The sequence below is a fragment of the Hippoglossus stenolepis genome, chromosome 3 (assembly GCF_022539355.2).
Source record: "Hippoglossus stenolepis isolate QCI-W04-F060 chromosome 3, HSTE1.2, whole genome shotgun sequence".
Lineage (NCBI taxonomy): Eukaryota > Metazoa > Chordata > Actinopteri > Pleuronectiformes > Pleuronectidae > Hippoglossus > Hippoglossus stenolepis.
In genome coordinates this window covers 11,038,399-11,056,630 of record NC_061485.1, presented here as the reverse complement: position 1 = coordinate 11,056,630, position 18,232 = coordinate 11,038,399, and the positions used below count along the sequence as shown (strand labels likewise).

The following is an 18,232-nucleotide window of genomic DNA, read 5'->3' as shown; positions in this document are numbered from 1 at the left end:
CAAGTGTACTTTAACAATACTGGATAATGGGCCATTGGTGGATACACATCCAGAGAGCAAAGAGAAATTGTGTAATATACAAAATAATAGTTTCAAACTCAAATTTGTATTTTGATGAAAATGATCGACTAAATCTGAATAAACACCCCTTCTCACTGTCAGAAATAAACCAGTTAACATTACAGATTCACTTAGAGAAAGATGGGTATATCACTTATATATCAGTTTGCCTTCTCAGTAAAAAATGCACCAGGCTTTTAACAGCACATCCTTATTTCGATAATGTTGTTATTGCTCTAACTCAATTTGAATCTAATACAATAATTGTTAAAATTATAGTTTAAATTAACCGATTAGGATTTTTGACCTTGCTATAAAATCCTTGAAATGTTTCAATGTAAAAGAATACGTCGTGACCCCCCCTTCATTATGAATCAATACCAAACAGCAGGCATGACAAACACTGACATGTTTTCAAGGTTTATTGATGATTGTTGATTAAAGGATTCTTGTTCATTTCAAAAGATAAAGAGTAAATTGTTCCTTATGAGCGTTTATGTGGCAATTTAAATTAAGTACAGGGACTTTACTGTATAACATGGCCAGCATGTAGACTTTGCATTTAAATTAGCATAGTTAAACTACACTTGAAATAAGACATGAGGACTTTTCTGTGACTGCATCTTACCTTGGGAAGATGATCTTAATCTTAACACCCCCTCTCCTCCCCACTTTCATCTACCAATCAGAACATTGTGGTCTTGTTACAAACAGTGACTCAATGTCAACCTCAGTTAACCTCGGTTTATTCTATGAAAAAAGCACTTGTAAAAAAACGTTTACTGGTTTGTATCCGGGGTGGGGTCCTGCTGGGGGTTTTCTGAGCGCTCCTCTTGTCTGGATGTCTGTTCTTCTGTCAGTTTGGGATCTGAAAATCCTGGAGGATCGAAGATATCGGAAAAGACATTGGAAAATGTTTGTTCAGCTGAAAAGGGAAATGATATCTGTATCTATTGATCTCCTCATGGGATCGCTCTGACGTGAATGGTGTTAAGAAATCAAATCAATTCTAAAAAAACCTTTGTTAAACATATCTGTGATCATTTTAAGTTAAAACATGTTAAACAAGTAAAAATACCACATAGAAAAAATACTATTTTCTATTTATTCTGTGCTCAGGTATGTTGATATCCCATTAGGTCTTTGTTCACTAACTAATATGATGTGTTAAATACCATTGGAGCCGCTGTCCTTCCATTTGAGCTTGTTGTCTTCGGTGTGTCGTGTCCATGTGGAGCGGAAGCTCACCAGCTCTGCCGTGATGTGAGCGAGACTCCACTGCAGACCTCTGGAGCTCTCCTTCCACAGATTACTATGGAGACACATAACAGAGAGCGTTCATCCTTTTTCTTTCTTTTCTTGGTTATATGTCGACAAGGAGGTTTGGATAATTGTTTCTTCATAACATTCTTGTTTTGACTTGAAAAGTATTTTTAATGGTATTTGTTTTATTTTTTAGAAATTAAATTGTTTACCTCCTTGTCAAGATGATAAGATTTATATCAACCCTCATATCTCTTTTTTAAATATCATAAGCTACAGTCAACTTTTAATGAACCTCATAATGCAACAAGATATGTGCAGCTCCTTCAGACATCGACCACAGTTTGGCATTAAGAGACTTCAGATGATAGAGAAAATTACAATGTTCACATCATGCACATATCAGCCAATACCAGGAGTGGGGATCGAACCCACGAGGGCAATTGCCCATTGGATCTTAAGTCCAACGCCTTAACCTCTCGGCCATCCTGGTACATAGTCCTGTGGTCTGTCCAACAGTCTCATAGGACACCTCATTCATTATCACAACCAAGTGTTATGTCTATGTGTTTTGTCTGTGTGTTTTGTCTGTGTGTCTACCTGTGTCTGTTACAAGGGTCTGGAGGACCTGGATTCTCCTCCACCAGAGGAATAACAATCTTTTCAGCCATGTCCGTCAGCAGAGAGAAAGTAGGATACACGATGAAGTCTATGAAACCTGTAAGAATAAATGTCAGCACATCAGCATGTAAAAACAAGATGTTTCTGGGACATAGAAATATGAATTTTGCAATGTGGTGAGGGGAAGGGGGGAAAGACAAATACAGTTCAATGATTTCAATGATTTTCAAAAGTGCTGAAATAAGTATAAAGCCTACACTGATTAGGATGTTGCATTTGAAAAGAAGCGGAAAAGGGCAATAGCTAAAGTTTCATATTTTCACGGGAACAATCGGCTTATAAAGAACATCATTGACGTAAAAACAGATTTTGTTAGGCGTTTGTGAGACGTACCGATCTGGGACTCGGCTACCAGAGTGCTTTTTCGATCACACAGAGGAGAGAAGGGCAGGCCCAGCTCCGCCTCTCTATCACCCTCACAAAGATAGAAAGAGAGAGAGAAAACATCTTAAAGAGCGTCCCACACATCGACTGAAAATAACTTCCTGAAGGTTATTTGATTCTAACTCCAGCAACCTGAGAAACAAACAAAACCATGTGAGTGCTCGTGTTATTTTTCACATGAAAGAAGATTTTAATAGGGAAGTTTCTCACGTCTTATTTTCAAGGAGAACAGGGCTCAACACCTCCTCTATTCTATTTCTTTTTCAAGTCCCATCTTTTAAGGAAGTTCCTTAACATACCAATATTTAAACAAAGTCTCAATATACCAGAGTTCATCCAGTATCAAAACAAATAAACAATGATTTTAGCTCTAAAAGAGAGATTGCTTTGTCATTTTCTATCACCATTGTTCAGGATAACTTTACTAACCTCAGTTTTCAAGTAGAACCAATGTAACCTCTCAATAAATGCTACACTTTTTACTGTTTTTCCCCCTTTAGCTTGAACTGTTTTGTTCCCAAAGGTCAACAAGTAAGTTTTCATTTGGTTTCAACAACACCAAACAGTTTAGTTTATATCTGACTCATCGAGTGAATGTTCTTCAGACGTCAATTCTGGATGAAAGCTGAGGTCCCAAGGTCTGGCTTCAGCAAACAGAGTGGGTGCTCAACAACCTTTTCATGGAGACGTTCTTCTCTCTGACCGTCTCCACTTCATACACCTTCAGTCTGTTGTTTTCTTTAGCTCTGACGTAATGAACCTCTCTGCTTCTTAGACCCAGATGAGTCATTTACAAAAGCCACTATCACACATCCGGCCTTTTGACGCAGCAATTGAGATAATATCTGATCAAACCAGTCACAAGAAGATTAGACATGAGAGAATGATCATGTCTAGACATGAAGAGGAGAAAATATCGGAACATCGCGGTTTTCATATTCTCAGAAAGCCTCGACAACACTGGGGCTAAAACAGTAACACAAAAGATATTGTTACTCTACATAAAACCTGTAATTATTTATTCATATTTCGGTCACATTTTCTCTTTATGTTGTTTTCCTACAGGATGGTCTAAATCTTTCTCCAGAAGAGCTGAAATACAGTTTTTAGTTGATCGCTCAGTTAGTTGTTTGAGAGAAAATTAATTGGGAACATAATCAATTTATTGTTCTAATATCTACATCATTTTTAACAAAAATGCAAAATAGCTTATACCATAGACCTAGAGCAGAGCGGCTTGGTGGCTGGCTGCAGTATAAAGCATAAATCCCACCTCCACCATGTTAGTGGATGAGTCACGGAAACTAAAAAGTCCCAAACACACGTCCAAGAACTTTTTTCTCATAGATGGTTTCGGTCATTTCAGGTCTCATCACATTTTCTCATCACTTGTGATAAGAAGAGACAAGAGAAGAGAAGAGAAGAGAAGAGAAGAGAAGAGAAGAGAAGAGAAGAGAAGAGAGGAGAAGAGAAGAGAAGAGAAGAGGAGAGAAGAGAAGAGAAGAGAAGAGAAGAAGAGAAGAGAAGAGAAGAGAAGAGAGGAGAAGAGGAGAGAGGAGAAGAGAAGAGAAGAGAAGAGAAGAGAAGAGAAGAGAAGAGAAGAGAAGAGAAGAGAAGAGAAGAGAAGAGAAGAGAGAAGAGGAGACATAACAGCTGTGTCTCAATTCAGAGGCTGTATCATTAGGAGGCACCATTTGAAGACCTATTGCGTCACAAGGGCTCGTCTAGACTGTCCCATTTCAAAGTTCCTCCAACCGTTTTTCAATGAGGTCATGGTGACAAGACGTCCGATGCTTGAGTATCACACTTCAGCTCAGCCAAACAGCTGACGATACACTCGTTAAAAAGCCAAGGGGCATTCAAATGTTCTGGTCGTGTCCAACTGCAGCTCTGTTGCTAGGCGACAGCAGTAAAGATGGGACAAACAGAAATCTTCTGTCGACCAGAGCGTCTCATTTTAGTTTGGCCTTCAAGATCTACGGGGACCAACAGAGACCACCTCCTTCATGGGCTGCGTAGACCTGTATCTGTATTGGGACACGACTTATGAATTGAGGTCTATGAGCCTTCCTACCTGTTGGAAAAACTCCTCCATCAGAGACTTGGTCCAGCGAGAGTGCAGCGCCCAGGGCTTGGATGGATGGCTTATGTCGGCCGTGTGCAGTAACAGAGACAGGGCTTTGGGCTTGTCAATCCTGCTGGAGAAAGCAAAACGCACTTCTTGTTTTTGTTGTCGTGCTATTGTTGTTGTTGTTGTTGTTGTGACCCCGAGACATGACTGAAAACCCCCTTTTGACACCAGCCAGCGTGACAGCAATTTTCCTGTCTGCCTCGTCGTGCAGGATATTTTTAATCAGCGGCGGTGTAAACATTCATTTTGTGACCTGTTGATTAAGCAACACAGCGTGAACAACAGCACAGTCCATTAGCCGTTACCGCTCTTGTTGTTGGAGGCAGGATTTCATGGCTTTGACTTGGAGGAGGTGGGAGGACATGTCTGTGGACAACACCATCTCTATAACCAGGGTCCGCAGCTCCCTGTAAACAAAGACATACAGATTACTAGCTGACCTTGTACGATGAGAAAGAAACGTATAGAGTAAAACAGGTTGGAGGATGCAGTGGGGTTGTAACCTTTGTAGATTTTCCTGATGGATTTTCTTGTTCCCATGGTAACGCTTGACTGCTAGAAAAATCCCATTACAGTATGCTGCCGGGGTTTATCTTTGGTGATATCTACAGATCTCTTCCATAAGTAAGTCACACATTGTGTATGTGATATTTGAAGCATCCGTCTCCGTTATAAACTGTACAGTATAAACAATATGGATACTTTGACATCACTAGCTGTACTATAAAAGTCACAACAATATATAGGAACTGAGCTTATTTATAGTTTAATGTCACGATTAATAACCTGTGAACAAAATGTATTTACTTCAATACTTTAGTTAGTGATGTCAATTTTAATTTATAACCATTTTAGCTCACTGGCCACAACTCTGTTTGTCAATAAACGTATGTGACTCATCCACTACACCTCTGCTGACTGATGAATGAGTCACTAAACACAAATAGTGATAAGATCCGTTATTGATTCATAAAGGAGACGTTTCATCTCCGGGGGTCAAAGATCAGGGTCGGCTGGAGGAGCAGACCTGGAAAGTCTCACCAGGGCAATTCATGATGGACAGACAATTAGTCTTCAGCCACTTTGTCCACAATCAATATGACACAGCTTCTCTTATTTCCATGCAGCAATGGTAAATCTACAGTTGATGTGTTATCAACATGTGCCCCGGACAGACCTAAACCCACATGTTCCTCAGTGTCTCAATATTTGCTGACTTATCTGCACTGTTTACAACTGTCGTACAATATTTTTAAAATGAGGTTTCCATTTTTAAAAAGGTTATTTTATTAAAACAGTTTGGCAATATAGTTTTTAGCCACGTAGGAATAAATAGTGTATTTGTGTAGGACGATTTTTAACTGCGGATTAATACACATTTGGTTCGCCAGTGAGTAATTACAGTATCCTGTGTGTGTGTGTGTGTGTGTGTGTGTGTGTGTGTGTGTGTGTGTGTGTGTGTGTGTGTGTGTGTGTGTGTGTGTGTGTGTGTGTGTGTGTGTGTGTTTTGACTAAAACCAAAAAAGTAAGTGCACATGCCCACTGATGTGCTTTTAATGGGTTTCGGAAAAGACATTTTGGTCTATGGCACAGAAAAAAAGCGAGTGACTCATCAGACTCTAGCTGCACAGATGATACTTATCAGCAGGATGTAGAACCCATAGTTTCTTGATGCAAAAACCTGACTCTTCAGGAGTTGTGTGTGAGCAGTTTGGTGCAGCTCGATTGAATTTAAGGGGACTGTTGCCTCGGTGCAGGTATTTGCTCTATCGAGTGCCTTATCTACAGGTAACATCTGGTCATCTCACATCCACTCCTCTCGCGTCAAATTGATGAAGATGTTCATTTGGTCGTCCTGCAGCAGCCGAAACGCTGCACTCAGGTGATGACTCTCCTGGACCGACCGGTCGTTGTACATCAATGCGAACTCTGACCTGGAAAACAGAGAGAGAGAGAGAGAGAGAGAGAGAGAGAGAGAGAGAGAGAGAGAGAGAGAGAGAGAGAGAGAGAGAGAGAGGAGGCAAGAGAGGAACGAGAGAATGAGAGAAATACATGGGTCGGCTGGAAATTAAAGGGCCACTGTACATCACTGTAGTCGGAGGGTGGAGGTGGTGAGAATGAGATAAAGCGACGGTCCTCAGGGAGCGATTAAAGCCATGTGACTGCAGGTCTATAATGATGAATTTAAAAGTGTTGAAGAGGGAGTGGGATGTGTTAAAACACAATGTGGGTATTAATGACTCACTATAGCAAGTTAATGAACTAATTTCTCAGTCAGGCGTCCTTTGTCCAGTCATTTGCACTTAATCTACTTTATTAGACTTTTAAAATAGGTAACTAGTGTCAAAAGTCATTTTTTTAAGCTTCTGCTAAAACCAAACAACGAGTAAAGCTCCAGTGAAAATGGTGTCAAAGATAAAACCTTCAGCTCAGTGTTAAAATGTCTTTGGGGCGAAGGTTTGCAGTGTCAGGGGCTGTGGTCAGCTTGAATTCATGTGGGTTGAATAAAGAAAAGATTCATAGTGGATAGAGACATAGTTAGAACTTGTTTTTATGGCCCAATAATTTCCTACTAATGTCCCAGGAAGGAAGGTTCCTGGTGAGGTAAAAGTAATTGGGTCCTAATTATAGTGAAATAGAGAGAATACTTGAAACAGAATATATATAATGCAATATTTTTCTTTTAAGAAATTGCCCAGTCTGCTTGTTAACATTTTTTGTTCACCTCAGCTGCTGTGGAACAGCAATAACTATAATTACCACTAAATTACATTTTCATTGTGATAAACATTCAAATGATTTCTCCTCAGTTATTAGTTTCTTGCTAAGAAATGAGTTCCCAGAAAGATATATGTCGCAGTACCGAAATACACACAGAAACCATTATATTACACTTTAACCTTTGTACCTTGACTTTTTTTCTGAATACATTTTTCTTTCTTTTTCTTTATCTTCTTTCTTTCTTTTCTTTTATTTAAAATAGTGCTATCAAGCATATTATTATAATTATATTAATATTAGTATTAGTATTATTATAATTATTTAAACACAGAATCTTCTAACGCCCTCTACCTGACTTGTGCTGCAGAATCCTCAGAATCATTCTGAGCTTGGTGACCAACATGACTTCAAGCTGTCCAGCCAACATTCTTCACGAGGTAACAGACTACACTGTTAGAACAACCAATATCTCAAGCCTGCAAGAGGTGAGTGTCTGACTTTAAGATCGATGATGTTAAAGATACAATGATGTTGTTTTTTCGCGGACAAGCATCTTTGTGCTTTATTCCCAAAATAAAGCATAATGATGATGGCGGGTGCCAAGAGACTGGACTGCGTTCTCCCGCTCGCTTATGTGGAAAATCAACATCTAAAAATACTGTGTTCCTTCCATGAGTGTTTGCTTTAGTGCTCTCTCTCCCTGTCTCTTTCTAAAACTACCCTGCCGTCTATATACATCCCCTGAAATCTCTTACTATTCTACAGCTGCACAACAGGATGTCGTATATGTGGATGGTGTATAAATATATGAAGCTGTTTTTGAAGACAGGGTCTATAAAATACATGTGCATCAGAAAGAGGGCTTACTTTGTGTGGATGTGAAAGTTGTTTGTGGTTCCTGTGTGTTCGTAGTCGTGAATGGCTGCAGCGAATAGAGACGCCATCACCTCCAGCTCTGTCAGCCAGTGCTGAACAGACACAAGAGAAGAACAAGTTGATGTGAAAATATACTGTCTATGCAGCAGATTGTACACGTTACTTTGACAGAATCATATTAGTTTTCATGTTTATGTATCAAGTAAGCACAGGCAGCAACATATCAAAGTCAGGATGTTGTCAAAGGTGTTCAGTTAAGGAACAAACGACTGATCCTCTGCTTTTCTTTAAGAACAGAGTGAACGGCTCAGTAGCGCATCCCTCCATCAATCCTACACATGATAGTTCTTATCAGCAATTGAACTTACATTCAAACAAACACGACCTTCTTGGCAGATGCCATTAGATTGAAAGGATAAGGCATCATCAAATCCCAATAGCTAGAGTATTGCCTTTATATGTAAACTATATATAAAGGTATAGTGTGTGTAGTCTATTCCTTTGTACGACAGACCTAAAAAAAAAATTTGAAGGATATGACTGAAGCTAAAAGAACGTGCTAGAAACATTGGATGATGAAAAATGTAATCTTAATGCCCAGTTTTTGGGAATTAGCTTAGATATTTGTAACCTTTAAGATTATAATTAGATTTACATCTTTGGTTAAAAAAAAGTGGGCTTGGGGCTGAGGTCATGACGATGGAAAGTTTTGGGGTTTTCTTCTTTGATTTCATTGGGTTTGTTGACACTGAGGAGGAAAAAAAAACAAACACGGGCCTTATCCTTTAAAAGAATGTGACCAATGTTAAGTGTTCAGATGAGAGCAGTGTACCACGAGTCCAGAGCGCAGCAGCAGACAGTGCAGGGTCTGAGTCACGTCAGCAGCGTGGACGTGGCTGTGGTAGGGGTTGTTGTATCTGCAGTATCCTCTCTCCAGCGCAGACAGGAACTCCGTCAGGCACGAGATGGGGATCTGCGAAATGCATGACATCATCACTACTCTGGTTGTGTCAAGTCATAGTCTGGCAACAACACAAACGGCTGCCTGATTATATCTACAAATTACCACACAAAAGGGCAGCGATGATTACTGGCAGTCTTGCATATCTGTGATAACGTGCATTGAATACGTGCCCCTTAAAATGTGTCGGGAAATCAAAAATTAAAAGACCTTAAACCGGCTGTTGAGCTCATATCTGGTGATCAGCTCGAAGAAAAGAGTTCGAAGTGCGTGATCGGAGCTCGCAGAATTCAGAGCGAACACGTCAAAGCTCCAGCGGTCAACATCCTGGGAAAATGGAGAGGAGAGCGACTGCGTTATTAATGCATACTTGTGCTGTGTATACTACATCTTTAGTGATGTCCGATTTATTGCATAAACACACGACTCACTGGGAGATTTATGTTAACAGGCGGGGCTTACCCTGAGGCAGTTTACGACCGCAGCAGGTTGATCGGGCATGGCTGCCGTGTAGGCCCTCTTGAACATCCTGGAATAATGCAATGTTTATGTTGAGTTCAGTTAAAGTTCAGGTGTGGACACTGTGCAGTGAACTCGACTCAGGAGCTGTTTATATAAATCCTCCAAAGTCCCTGTCCCCTTTGGAAGGATGTTTTCAAGAGAGAAGGAGGCTAATGTTTAACAGTGCAGCGCAGCTGTCTGTAGCTGTAACAACACTGCGTGAGCTTAACTTACAGTTACACCACATCAGTCATTTACACTGGGAGTTTCATGGTACAGTATGATGAAAGTTTTCTTATATTATTGCATTCAGGTGTCATAAAGAACAGATAGAGCTGTATGACTGCTTCTGTATCTTTTCTACAGAAGCTACTTCATGCAAAGTATTAAACATCCTGACAGAGTTAAACTGGATCCTGAACTACTATATAAAAAGTAAATGTGTTGCTGTGTACCTCTCCACAAATATCCCAGCCTGCACCGCATGGACAATGCTGCGGAACTTGGGCTTCTCATCCGAGCGGCGCACGGGCCGTCGGACCCTCTGTGTGAAGGTGGACGCCAGCCAGTCGGTGACCTCTGACGGCACGCCGTCCGACTGCAGCTGCTGAAGATCGTCCTCAGTCTCCAGACACTGCCTGAGAGGGACGACAGGCGCACGGAGACATAAACACTGGTGGTTAGACACATGGTATGAAGACACAGGCGATGACTCAACGCTGGACGACAGTAATAAATAATCAGCGTCGAAGTTTTTAGACCTCTGCAGTCAGGAAAAACACAAATATACAGGGGGAGGAATTCTGCGTATCTCTGTTATAAGTTATGGTTACAGAGCAAAACACTGAGAAAACTTAAAAGCTTTAAAGGTCCCATATTGTAGAAAGTAAGATTTTAGAAAAAAAGTAAAGCAGGTCCAGAGGCTATAGAAAAAATATTAATACTTACTTACTATGGTTTCTTGTCTGTTCAGCTCTTTACTCTCTTACTGTTAGTCTCTCTCTCTCTCTCTCTCTCTTTCTCTGTGTGTGTGCTTTCACACAAAGTTAAGGGGTTATGTCAATTGCCTGGAGTCTGAGCTCTGAAAAAGGATGAGCTGTTGATGTCCCCGTACCTGTTGCCCAGACAAAGTGTATTTCCATAATCTCCTCATATATGCTCGTGTCACCTTGCTGCTGGTACTTGTTCCGTCCACGCACCCAATCAATCCCGCAGAAAACTCCAGACAGTCCGGCGGCAACCGGAAGGTGAGCTGCTCCTCCTGATTCTCCTGGTAATCCACTCGTCATGTTCCACTCTGTCTGTAGCAGCTGCCCACTCACACACCTCCCTGATCCCTCTGTTGTGTCGCCTCGCACACGCCACCGACAGGCCTCAGAGCACGCTGGCAATGTCCCAGTGTTAGGTCAAATTCTGTTTCCCAGTAGACATTTGTTTCCCCAGTTGTGTTTGAGTTGCACCCACCATTAGTGGTTTGGGTTGGGATAAGGCTGGGCTCAGGTTGAGAGAAACACATGTCAACAGGGCAACTTTGACATACCAGCAACCTGAGGCTCTAGCAGTTGAGGGGAGCGAGCTGGTGGCAGGAGCAGTGGACTCCACGCCTCCTACACCGGATATAGAAGCTGAAGAACTGTGGACAGTCACCGTGACAGATCGTAAAAGCGGCTCGCACCAGAACTAGGCTTCACATCAAGTACAGCTGGTGGGTTGGAGTTTGAATTTGAGCATCTGTTTGGCACATGTAAGTGCTGACGGCATTTACTAAGCCACAGTAGTAGGCTACAATCTGATAGGCCTGGTCACACGTTATTTAGAAAGCATCCAATCATACGAGAAACTCAGATCCTCTGTTTTGTTGCCAGAGTTTCTGGAGAGAGATGTGAAACTGAGATGTTTTTAGGTTACATCATCACAAACACATCTTCTTGTCGATATCAAAACTTAAAAATCAGGAAAGTGCAAAATATGGGACCTTTAAAGGAATAGTTCAACATTATTATAAATATGTTTACTGGCTCTCTGACTGAAAGTTGGAAGGCATCAACTATCAACATCAATCCCAACACAAGTGTCTAGTTTCCAGACGGACGCAGTTGTCATTTTACCGTCTGGTGCACATTTTGCATAAAGAGCAAACTGACCCATCTGAGCACCCATAGACGAGTTAGTGTTGTCAGGTGCGTTTTGGTGCATCGCTAACATGAGGCATCAGTGAGCAATTGTGCAATGGTCTGATTTAGGGAGGCACATGTGTGGACAATGTGAGGGGGGGTCTACTTGTTCACAAAGGGAAAGTGTGGAAGGAAGTGTTCTCTCATTACTGGGAAAATTAGCCATTGTGTTAGCAGTATGTATAAACATGTTTATTAACTCTCTGACTGGGAGATGGCATTCTGATTGGTTTATTGAGTTTAATGCATGTTACGCCCAAAACACACCCATGATTAAATAAGTACAATCATTCTGAACCATGCCTCTGACACAGTGACCTTTATTTTACCGTTAAACAGGAAAGGTATGTTTGTACACTCTCCTAATTAAGATGCATTCAGACGCCTAAAATAGAGCCCAAACATAAAAGCATGAAGAAAGATCATGAACACCCGCAGATGCTTGCATGCAAATTGATCTAAAATGTCAACAAAACAGCTTTATGTATCAAACGCATTACAATCTTATTCTCAGTGAGACGATACGTAGATGAAGATAAAAATGAAAGATAATATGATTAAAGAAAAACCTTGTTCCATCCAGGTAAACTGCCTCTAGTAACGATGCTGTGAAATCCAGATTCCTTCTGATTTCCTCAAAGTCGACATCTTTCTCCTCCAGCTGCTTCAACATGCTCCGCAGCCTGAAAGGAAACAAAATCATTCATTCGGACGTGATCAAAACAACACACAATGTACTGGAGAAGCTGTTTCATCTCTCGATACGGGAATCGCTCAGAGGCAATAGTGTGAAGATGGTTGGAGATTACAGCCTGGTACAGCTATACAAGTTATAACTACAGAAGAAAAGTCATTTTGAGCCAAACGGGGGCATCGTGTGATAGAAGCATTCTAACCACAGCCCTGTGACAATTGTCAGCGCTTGTCACTGGAGAAAGTGAAACGAAGCCCGAGAAGTGCTTTAGCAACAGGTTGAGAGAATTTCCTCATGAAACAGTTCATTTGGAAGCGATTTAAATGCCAAGCTGTCCGAAGAACGCCAGTGGCAAAAAAGGGCACCATTAGTGCCAAATTTTCCATGAGAGGAAAACTTCCCATGGTCAGAGACTTATGTAACCCAATGTTGTCAAAGTGGGCTTACGTACGTGCAGAGTTATTTTTTTGCATTTTCTGCGCCACATTCTGATCTCATTCTTGGTTCTGAAGATTTTACACAAGAGATATGCATCAATCCCCTGCTGTATTTTAAAAAGCAAATGCTTCGAGCACATGTCATCTGCAATGGAATCTCTATAAACAGATTCTGTATCTGAACATACAAGTGGAAACCTTCTGAATTCTGTTTCCAGTTTGACCAAGCATATAGGCTTTGGTTGCCCACAGTTAAACAGTCCGTGTGGAAAGCAGAGGCGGAGTGCAATGACTGAAATGCATCAGCTACTGTTTTTTTAATTTATCTACATTACGATGCAGATAGCTGCTAATAGAGATTAGGCAAATGGTCGTCTGGACCTTTAAACACTTACAAGAAGTATCACTGTTTGTGTTCTGTGAGGAGAAACATTCAACTCATGTGATAAAATAAACTATTCAGACTGTAAACAACGTTTGGCGAAGAGAAGATGGAGCCTTGGAACGAATATCTGCTTACTTCATCGGAAGCCCCCAAATATTGGCCATTGTGCCCAGAGGCTAATTTGCCGTCAGATGACACCAAGATTATCTCCAAAGTTCCCTCCTGCAGTGCGTAAACTCATCTCAGTATTTATTCCGAAAGCATATACAGTGTCTGATGATCACCCTCAGTTTATAAAACCTGAATCTTTCTGCTTTGACAGGATTTTACTTTCTCCCTAGGCTGTTTGAAAGAGATGTTCACTTGCTATGATAACACATTTATGCCACAGATAATTCCTCTGAAACGTCGTGGTGGGGCCGCCCGCCTGCACGGTGCCGCGGCCGGTATGATTGTCTTCTCAAACTGCACCAGGGCCACGCTGCGGAGCCAGCTCCCGGAGATGAGGCGCTCACAGCTTTCCAAGTGTTTATCACGCTGGCAAGGGCTTTGAAAAGCTGTTGAGTCATAAAAATAGCATGCGTCTAAATGCCACGGCTCACTTTCAATCGCAACTAATCTTTTGTGATAGCACCGTCTTTTTGTCTTTCAACTGTTCGCAGCAGAAGAGCCTCTGACAGGACGTTTACAGGAAATTTCTTGTCAAGTGCACTTGAGAAACTTTGTTTATAGAGACAAATGACACATTTCCCTTTGGCGCAGACGTTCTTGAATCTCTACACTGCGTAGTGTCATCCTAACAAAGTGTGGATCAGAGCAGTAGAGTAGGAGACTCAATGTGGTGTCAGCTCAAAGCTTTCCTCAAATTTAAAGCTGGTACTGCACAAACAAGAAGGAAATTCATTCTTAGATCTAAACCAACATGTACTCAAAATTTCCCCTGTAATTATTGACATACAATATGTGTGAAAAACTAAAAACGAAACCCCCAACAAGATTCAGAGCTCTGAACCCTGCACACACTCACACATCGACGTGTTAACCAAAACAAAACCACATGACCAATCACCTCTCTACCACGTTTCCCTCCCACTGCGAAAAGCACGAGTAAGATTGAGAGTTCTTGCAACCACTTGGAGCAACAAGTGTGTGTTCCCATGCTGCTACAGTCCAAGAACATCTACATGAGTGCTTTAAATATTCAAGATCAAGAGTGAGGATACTTTCTAAGGTGAGATTAAGCTTCTAATGTTTTGATTTGCAGAGCATGAAGGTATGCAGATATGAAATATGCCCCAAAAAAAATCCACTGCATTATCACTCACTAGTTTTCATAGCGTGGTTTATTTTTGAGTCACATATTTCCATTGCTACAAAACAAGAAAACTACATCAGGATGTGATCCAGACAGCCGGACTGCACCAAACAGTATCATTGTAAAGATGTTGGGTAAAGACTTTCATCCGTACCTACTCAGTCACACAGAGGCTGAACATGTACATAACTAATTATGATACACTACGTAGTAATCTTTACCCCCTGTCTTACCTAGAGATGGGGATCTGCAGCCGTTTCTTACGGATTCGCACCAGTTCAGCCATTCCACACTCAAGCTTTGCCCTAATGGACCCCAGAGTTCATTAAAAAAAAAAAATAGGTGGATGAAAAAAGAAATTTTTTTGCAGAGAAGAAGTGAGCAGAAAAGTTCTCCAAACCACCAAGGCAAACTTTGTTCGTCCTAAGACAGACTTCTGTTTCAACAGCTCTCCCACCCACTTCTGGGGACCGAGTGCAGTTCACTCTGATTGGTTAGGCAGGCCCAAACACTGTGTCTGTCTGTGTGTGTGTGTGTGTGTGAGTGTGTGTGTGTGTGAGAGAGAGAGAGAGAGTGAGAGAGAGAACGCCTTGTGTGTGTGTGTATCTTTGTCAGTGAGGGAGTGTTTGTGTATATGCGCACACCCGTTGTGTGAAGTGAGTTACTTGACCTGACTCGCTGATGAAGTGTTGACTGCGAGGCTTCCAAGCTGCGTGTGTGTGTGCTTAAATCCCAAATGAGAATTTTCCACCACAGCCGCAAATCAGGGAAGTGCACAGAGGGAGTCTTTGAGAGAAACCCACCAGAGTCACCCCTTAACCAAGATACATAAACAAGGCCTGTCCTCGAAGGCCACCCACAACAGGCCGATAGTTTCACTGCTGCGTGTGCACAACAAATATAATGCAGGGTGGGAGGGCAGCCTAAAATTTTTAATAATTTTTCAACGACTGCTTTTAACATGCAGTGGTGCCTTTTTGTATCCCTGTTTGAGTCAAAGATGAAAATTTAACAAACTGCTAAAATTTTAGCGACACACTCAGCGGCGGCAGCTTCAATCAAAAGCACCGAGGCTCAAATCACAGTTAAAGGATCAGTGTGTAAGATTTAGGTGAAATGGATCTTTTGGCGGAAATTGGGTATAAAATAATCCTAGTGGTGTTTTCACTTGTGTGTTTCATCTAAATCGTACGAATTGTTGTTTTCTTAGTTTTTACATTTGGAGATGGTCCTCTCTACGGAGGCCGCCATTTTTTTTACAGTTGTCTAAATTGGACGAACTGAACACCTTTTGAGTTTTTAAGAAAACTGAAGGCTTCCACAGGTTCTCTATTATGTTTGGAAGGGGAGGGTGAGGTGAGGGGTAATCAGCTGCAACATGCAACTTCACCACTAGATGTCACTAAATTCCACACACTGAACCTTTAAGATTATATCAGTACTTTACATGACATGTCTCATCAGCAAATGTAAGAGTTTTGTGTTTTGTGATCAGTAAAGAGTTTGGCACCTAAAAGTTCAGATGTCTAAGTCGTCCCAAAACACTTTTACAGTTGCAGATCCTGAATCCGTCAGTACTGACAGAGCTGTGCTCCAGCGTGGCTTGGGAAAACCCCTGCCTGCTGTCGTCCTCCCTGCGTGTCCTGCTTTGGCTGCTGGGTCAGACTGACTCTCATGCTCCCATGCTCTTTGACATGACACAACGTATTATACCAAAAAATGAAGAGAAGTCACATTACGACATATGATTCTCCGTCTCATGTGTCACTGTATGGGATCATCCCCCCCTTGTACAATCATGTCAATTAGAAATGTCAAATAATAGGAGTAATACATCCACTTTCCCTCACAGTCACTTAAAAACTAAGGTCCCTCCCTTGTAACTTGTCTCTGTTTATACTCTAGATATGCTTTATGTCTTTCCCTGCGTTCGTCCGTCATCTTCTCAGTCTGTGATGATGATGAACTTCCACCCTCTGATCTGTCCACTGACGGAACTGAGACGATTATTAGTCACAGACTCGACAACTTCAGAGAGGGAAATCTGGCTTTGTGGCATCATAAATCACAGTGGACCGTTACGTGCCTCTGCATGGGAATCAGTGGTTCAAGAGACTGAGGGTGATGTGGGGCACAGAGAGTGGTCACTTTGTTTTTTTATTTCATTTACAACAGTGGAATTGAGTTTATTTTGCCCAAACAAAAGAGTTTTTAACTGGATACAGAACTCAGAGGTTCATCAAAAATAATAAAGCTTCTCTGGATGAACTTCACACCAAGACAACTATCTAAGTCTAACTCATCCACATTATTATTCACTCAGCTGTATCTCCAATCCTATGAAGCCAGGCAGATGATTTCAGCATATTTTGTCAAATTTTTTTTTCTGTCTCCAACCGAAAACAATGGCCTTGATGGTATTTTCTAGTGAAACTTTGAGCACTGAAAAAAAAAACACATTTAAAATTTCAGTGCCAACTCTTTTTCCAGATAAGAATAATCCACAGACCTCACCGTGATCATTACCTCGGCCAAGGAGCTTATGATGTCTCCCGTCTGTTTGTGTGATGGTTTATTTGCAGGGTTACGCAAAAGTTATTGAATGAATTTCCACAAAACCTGTACAAGGACTCAAAGCAGAACCTAGTAGATGTTTGGTCAAGGCTGAAAATATCTCATCCGCAACTGGTCGGATTGACTTTACGTTGTGTACAGACATTCATGGTTTCTGTTTTAGGTCAAATGATCCATTGACATTTATCATTATGCCAAATTACCTATCTTATAGTTAAAACACCAAAATGCTTCCTAAACACAGATGCATAAGTATTGAAATTAACAAAGAATCAACAAATTATAGGGACTATATTACTATATTAGCCTTCACATCACTGATGAGGAGGAAAGTCCATTGACAGCTCACTGCAGCAACCTGTTAATATAACTGCAAAGTGTCCAATCAGCAGAACACACAGTAAATCTACATGTATGCAATAAACATTGGAAGCAGTATCTGACCTTTCCCATGTGGTCCTCCACGTCACAGGACGGAGATGTCCATCAGCTGCTTTGTGTATCTTACGAGTCTGAGACATGACCTCTGGCTCCGAACGCTGCGGCAGAACATGTGTGTGTTGAGACTCAGGATGAGCTCTGTGTGTTGCTATAAATCCAACTTGTGATTGTCTTCTGTTATATTTGTGTGTGTATGGATAGTTTAGTTTATGCTGCTCTGTTAACACTCACTTCCCTCTGTGTGTGTGTGTGTGTGTGTGTGTGTGTGTGTGTGTGTGTGTGTGTGTGTGTGTGTGTGTGTGTGTGTGTGTGTGTGTGTGTGTGTGTGTGTGTGTGTGTGTGTGTGTGTGTGTAATCTTCCACTACTCAGCAGGAATGGCTGTGCGTCACCAACACAATCAGGGGAGACTCTTTATATCGGGACCAGAGTTTCCACCATTAACTGTCCTCAGGGTCTCAGGACTGGATCCACTGCGGAGCTGCAGGGGAAATAGTTCCTTTACATGCACGACCTTAAAAAGCAAAACAGTCAAATATGATTACAATAATGAAACATATAAATTCTAATATCAACACTAGTAATAATGTGATTTCCTGTTTTACTTCGGTTGTACTAAAAACAGCAGAAATATCT

General features: G+C 41.3%; 1 protein-coding gene and 1 non-coding gene across 3 annotated transcripts; both read right to left on the bottom strand.

Annotated features, from left to right (window-relative positions):
* Positions 1–464: 464 nt before the first annotated feature.
* LOC118105525 (calcium/calmodulin-dependent 3',5'-cyclic nucleotide phosphodiesterase 1B) lies at positions 465–15,044 on the bottom strand. 2 transcript variants are annotated; one of them, XM_035153393.2, is made up of 14 exons: positions 14,817–15,044; positions 12,322–12,435; positions 10,034–10,216; positions 9,540–9,606; positions 9,288–9,404; positions 8,949–9,089; positions 8,108–8,208; positions 6,328–6,453; positions 4,825–4,926; positions 4,463–4,586; positions 2,338–2,419; positions 1,924–2,041; positions 1,236–1,372; positions 465–937 (listed from the first exon to the last, which is right to left on the bottom strand). In XM_035153393.2, the coding sequence occupies exons 1-14, from the start codon at positions 14,867–14,869 to the stop codon at positions 840–842; spliced, it is 1,563 nt and encodes a 520-aa protein (XP_035009284.1). In that variant the 5' UTR covers positions 14,870–15,044; the 3' UTR covers positions 465–839. The 2 variants fall into 2 exon arrangements, with proteins under 2 accessions (XP_035009284.1, XP_035009285.1); XM_035153394.2 differs by having other exon boundaries at positions 4,463–4,583.
* Positions 1,734–1,816, bottom strand: trnal-uaa. Its single transcript has one exon. It is a non-coding gene; the product is annotated as a tRNA-Leu (tRNA).
* Positions 15,045–18,232: the final 3,188 nt, after the last annotated feature.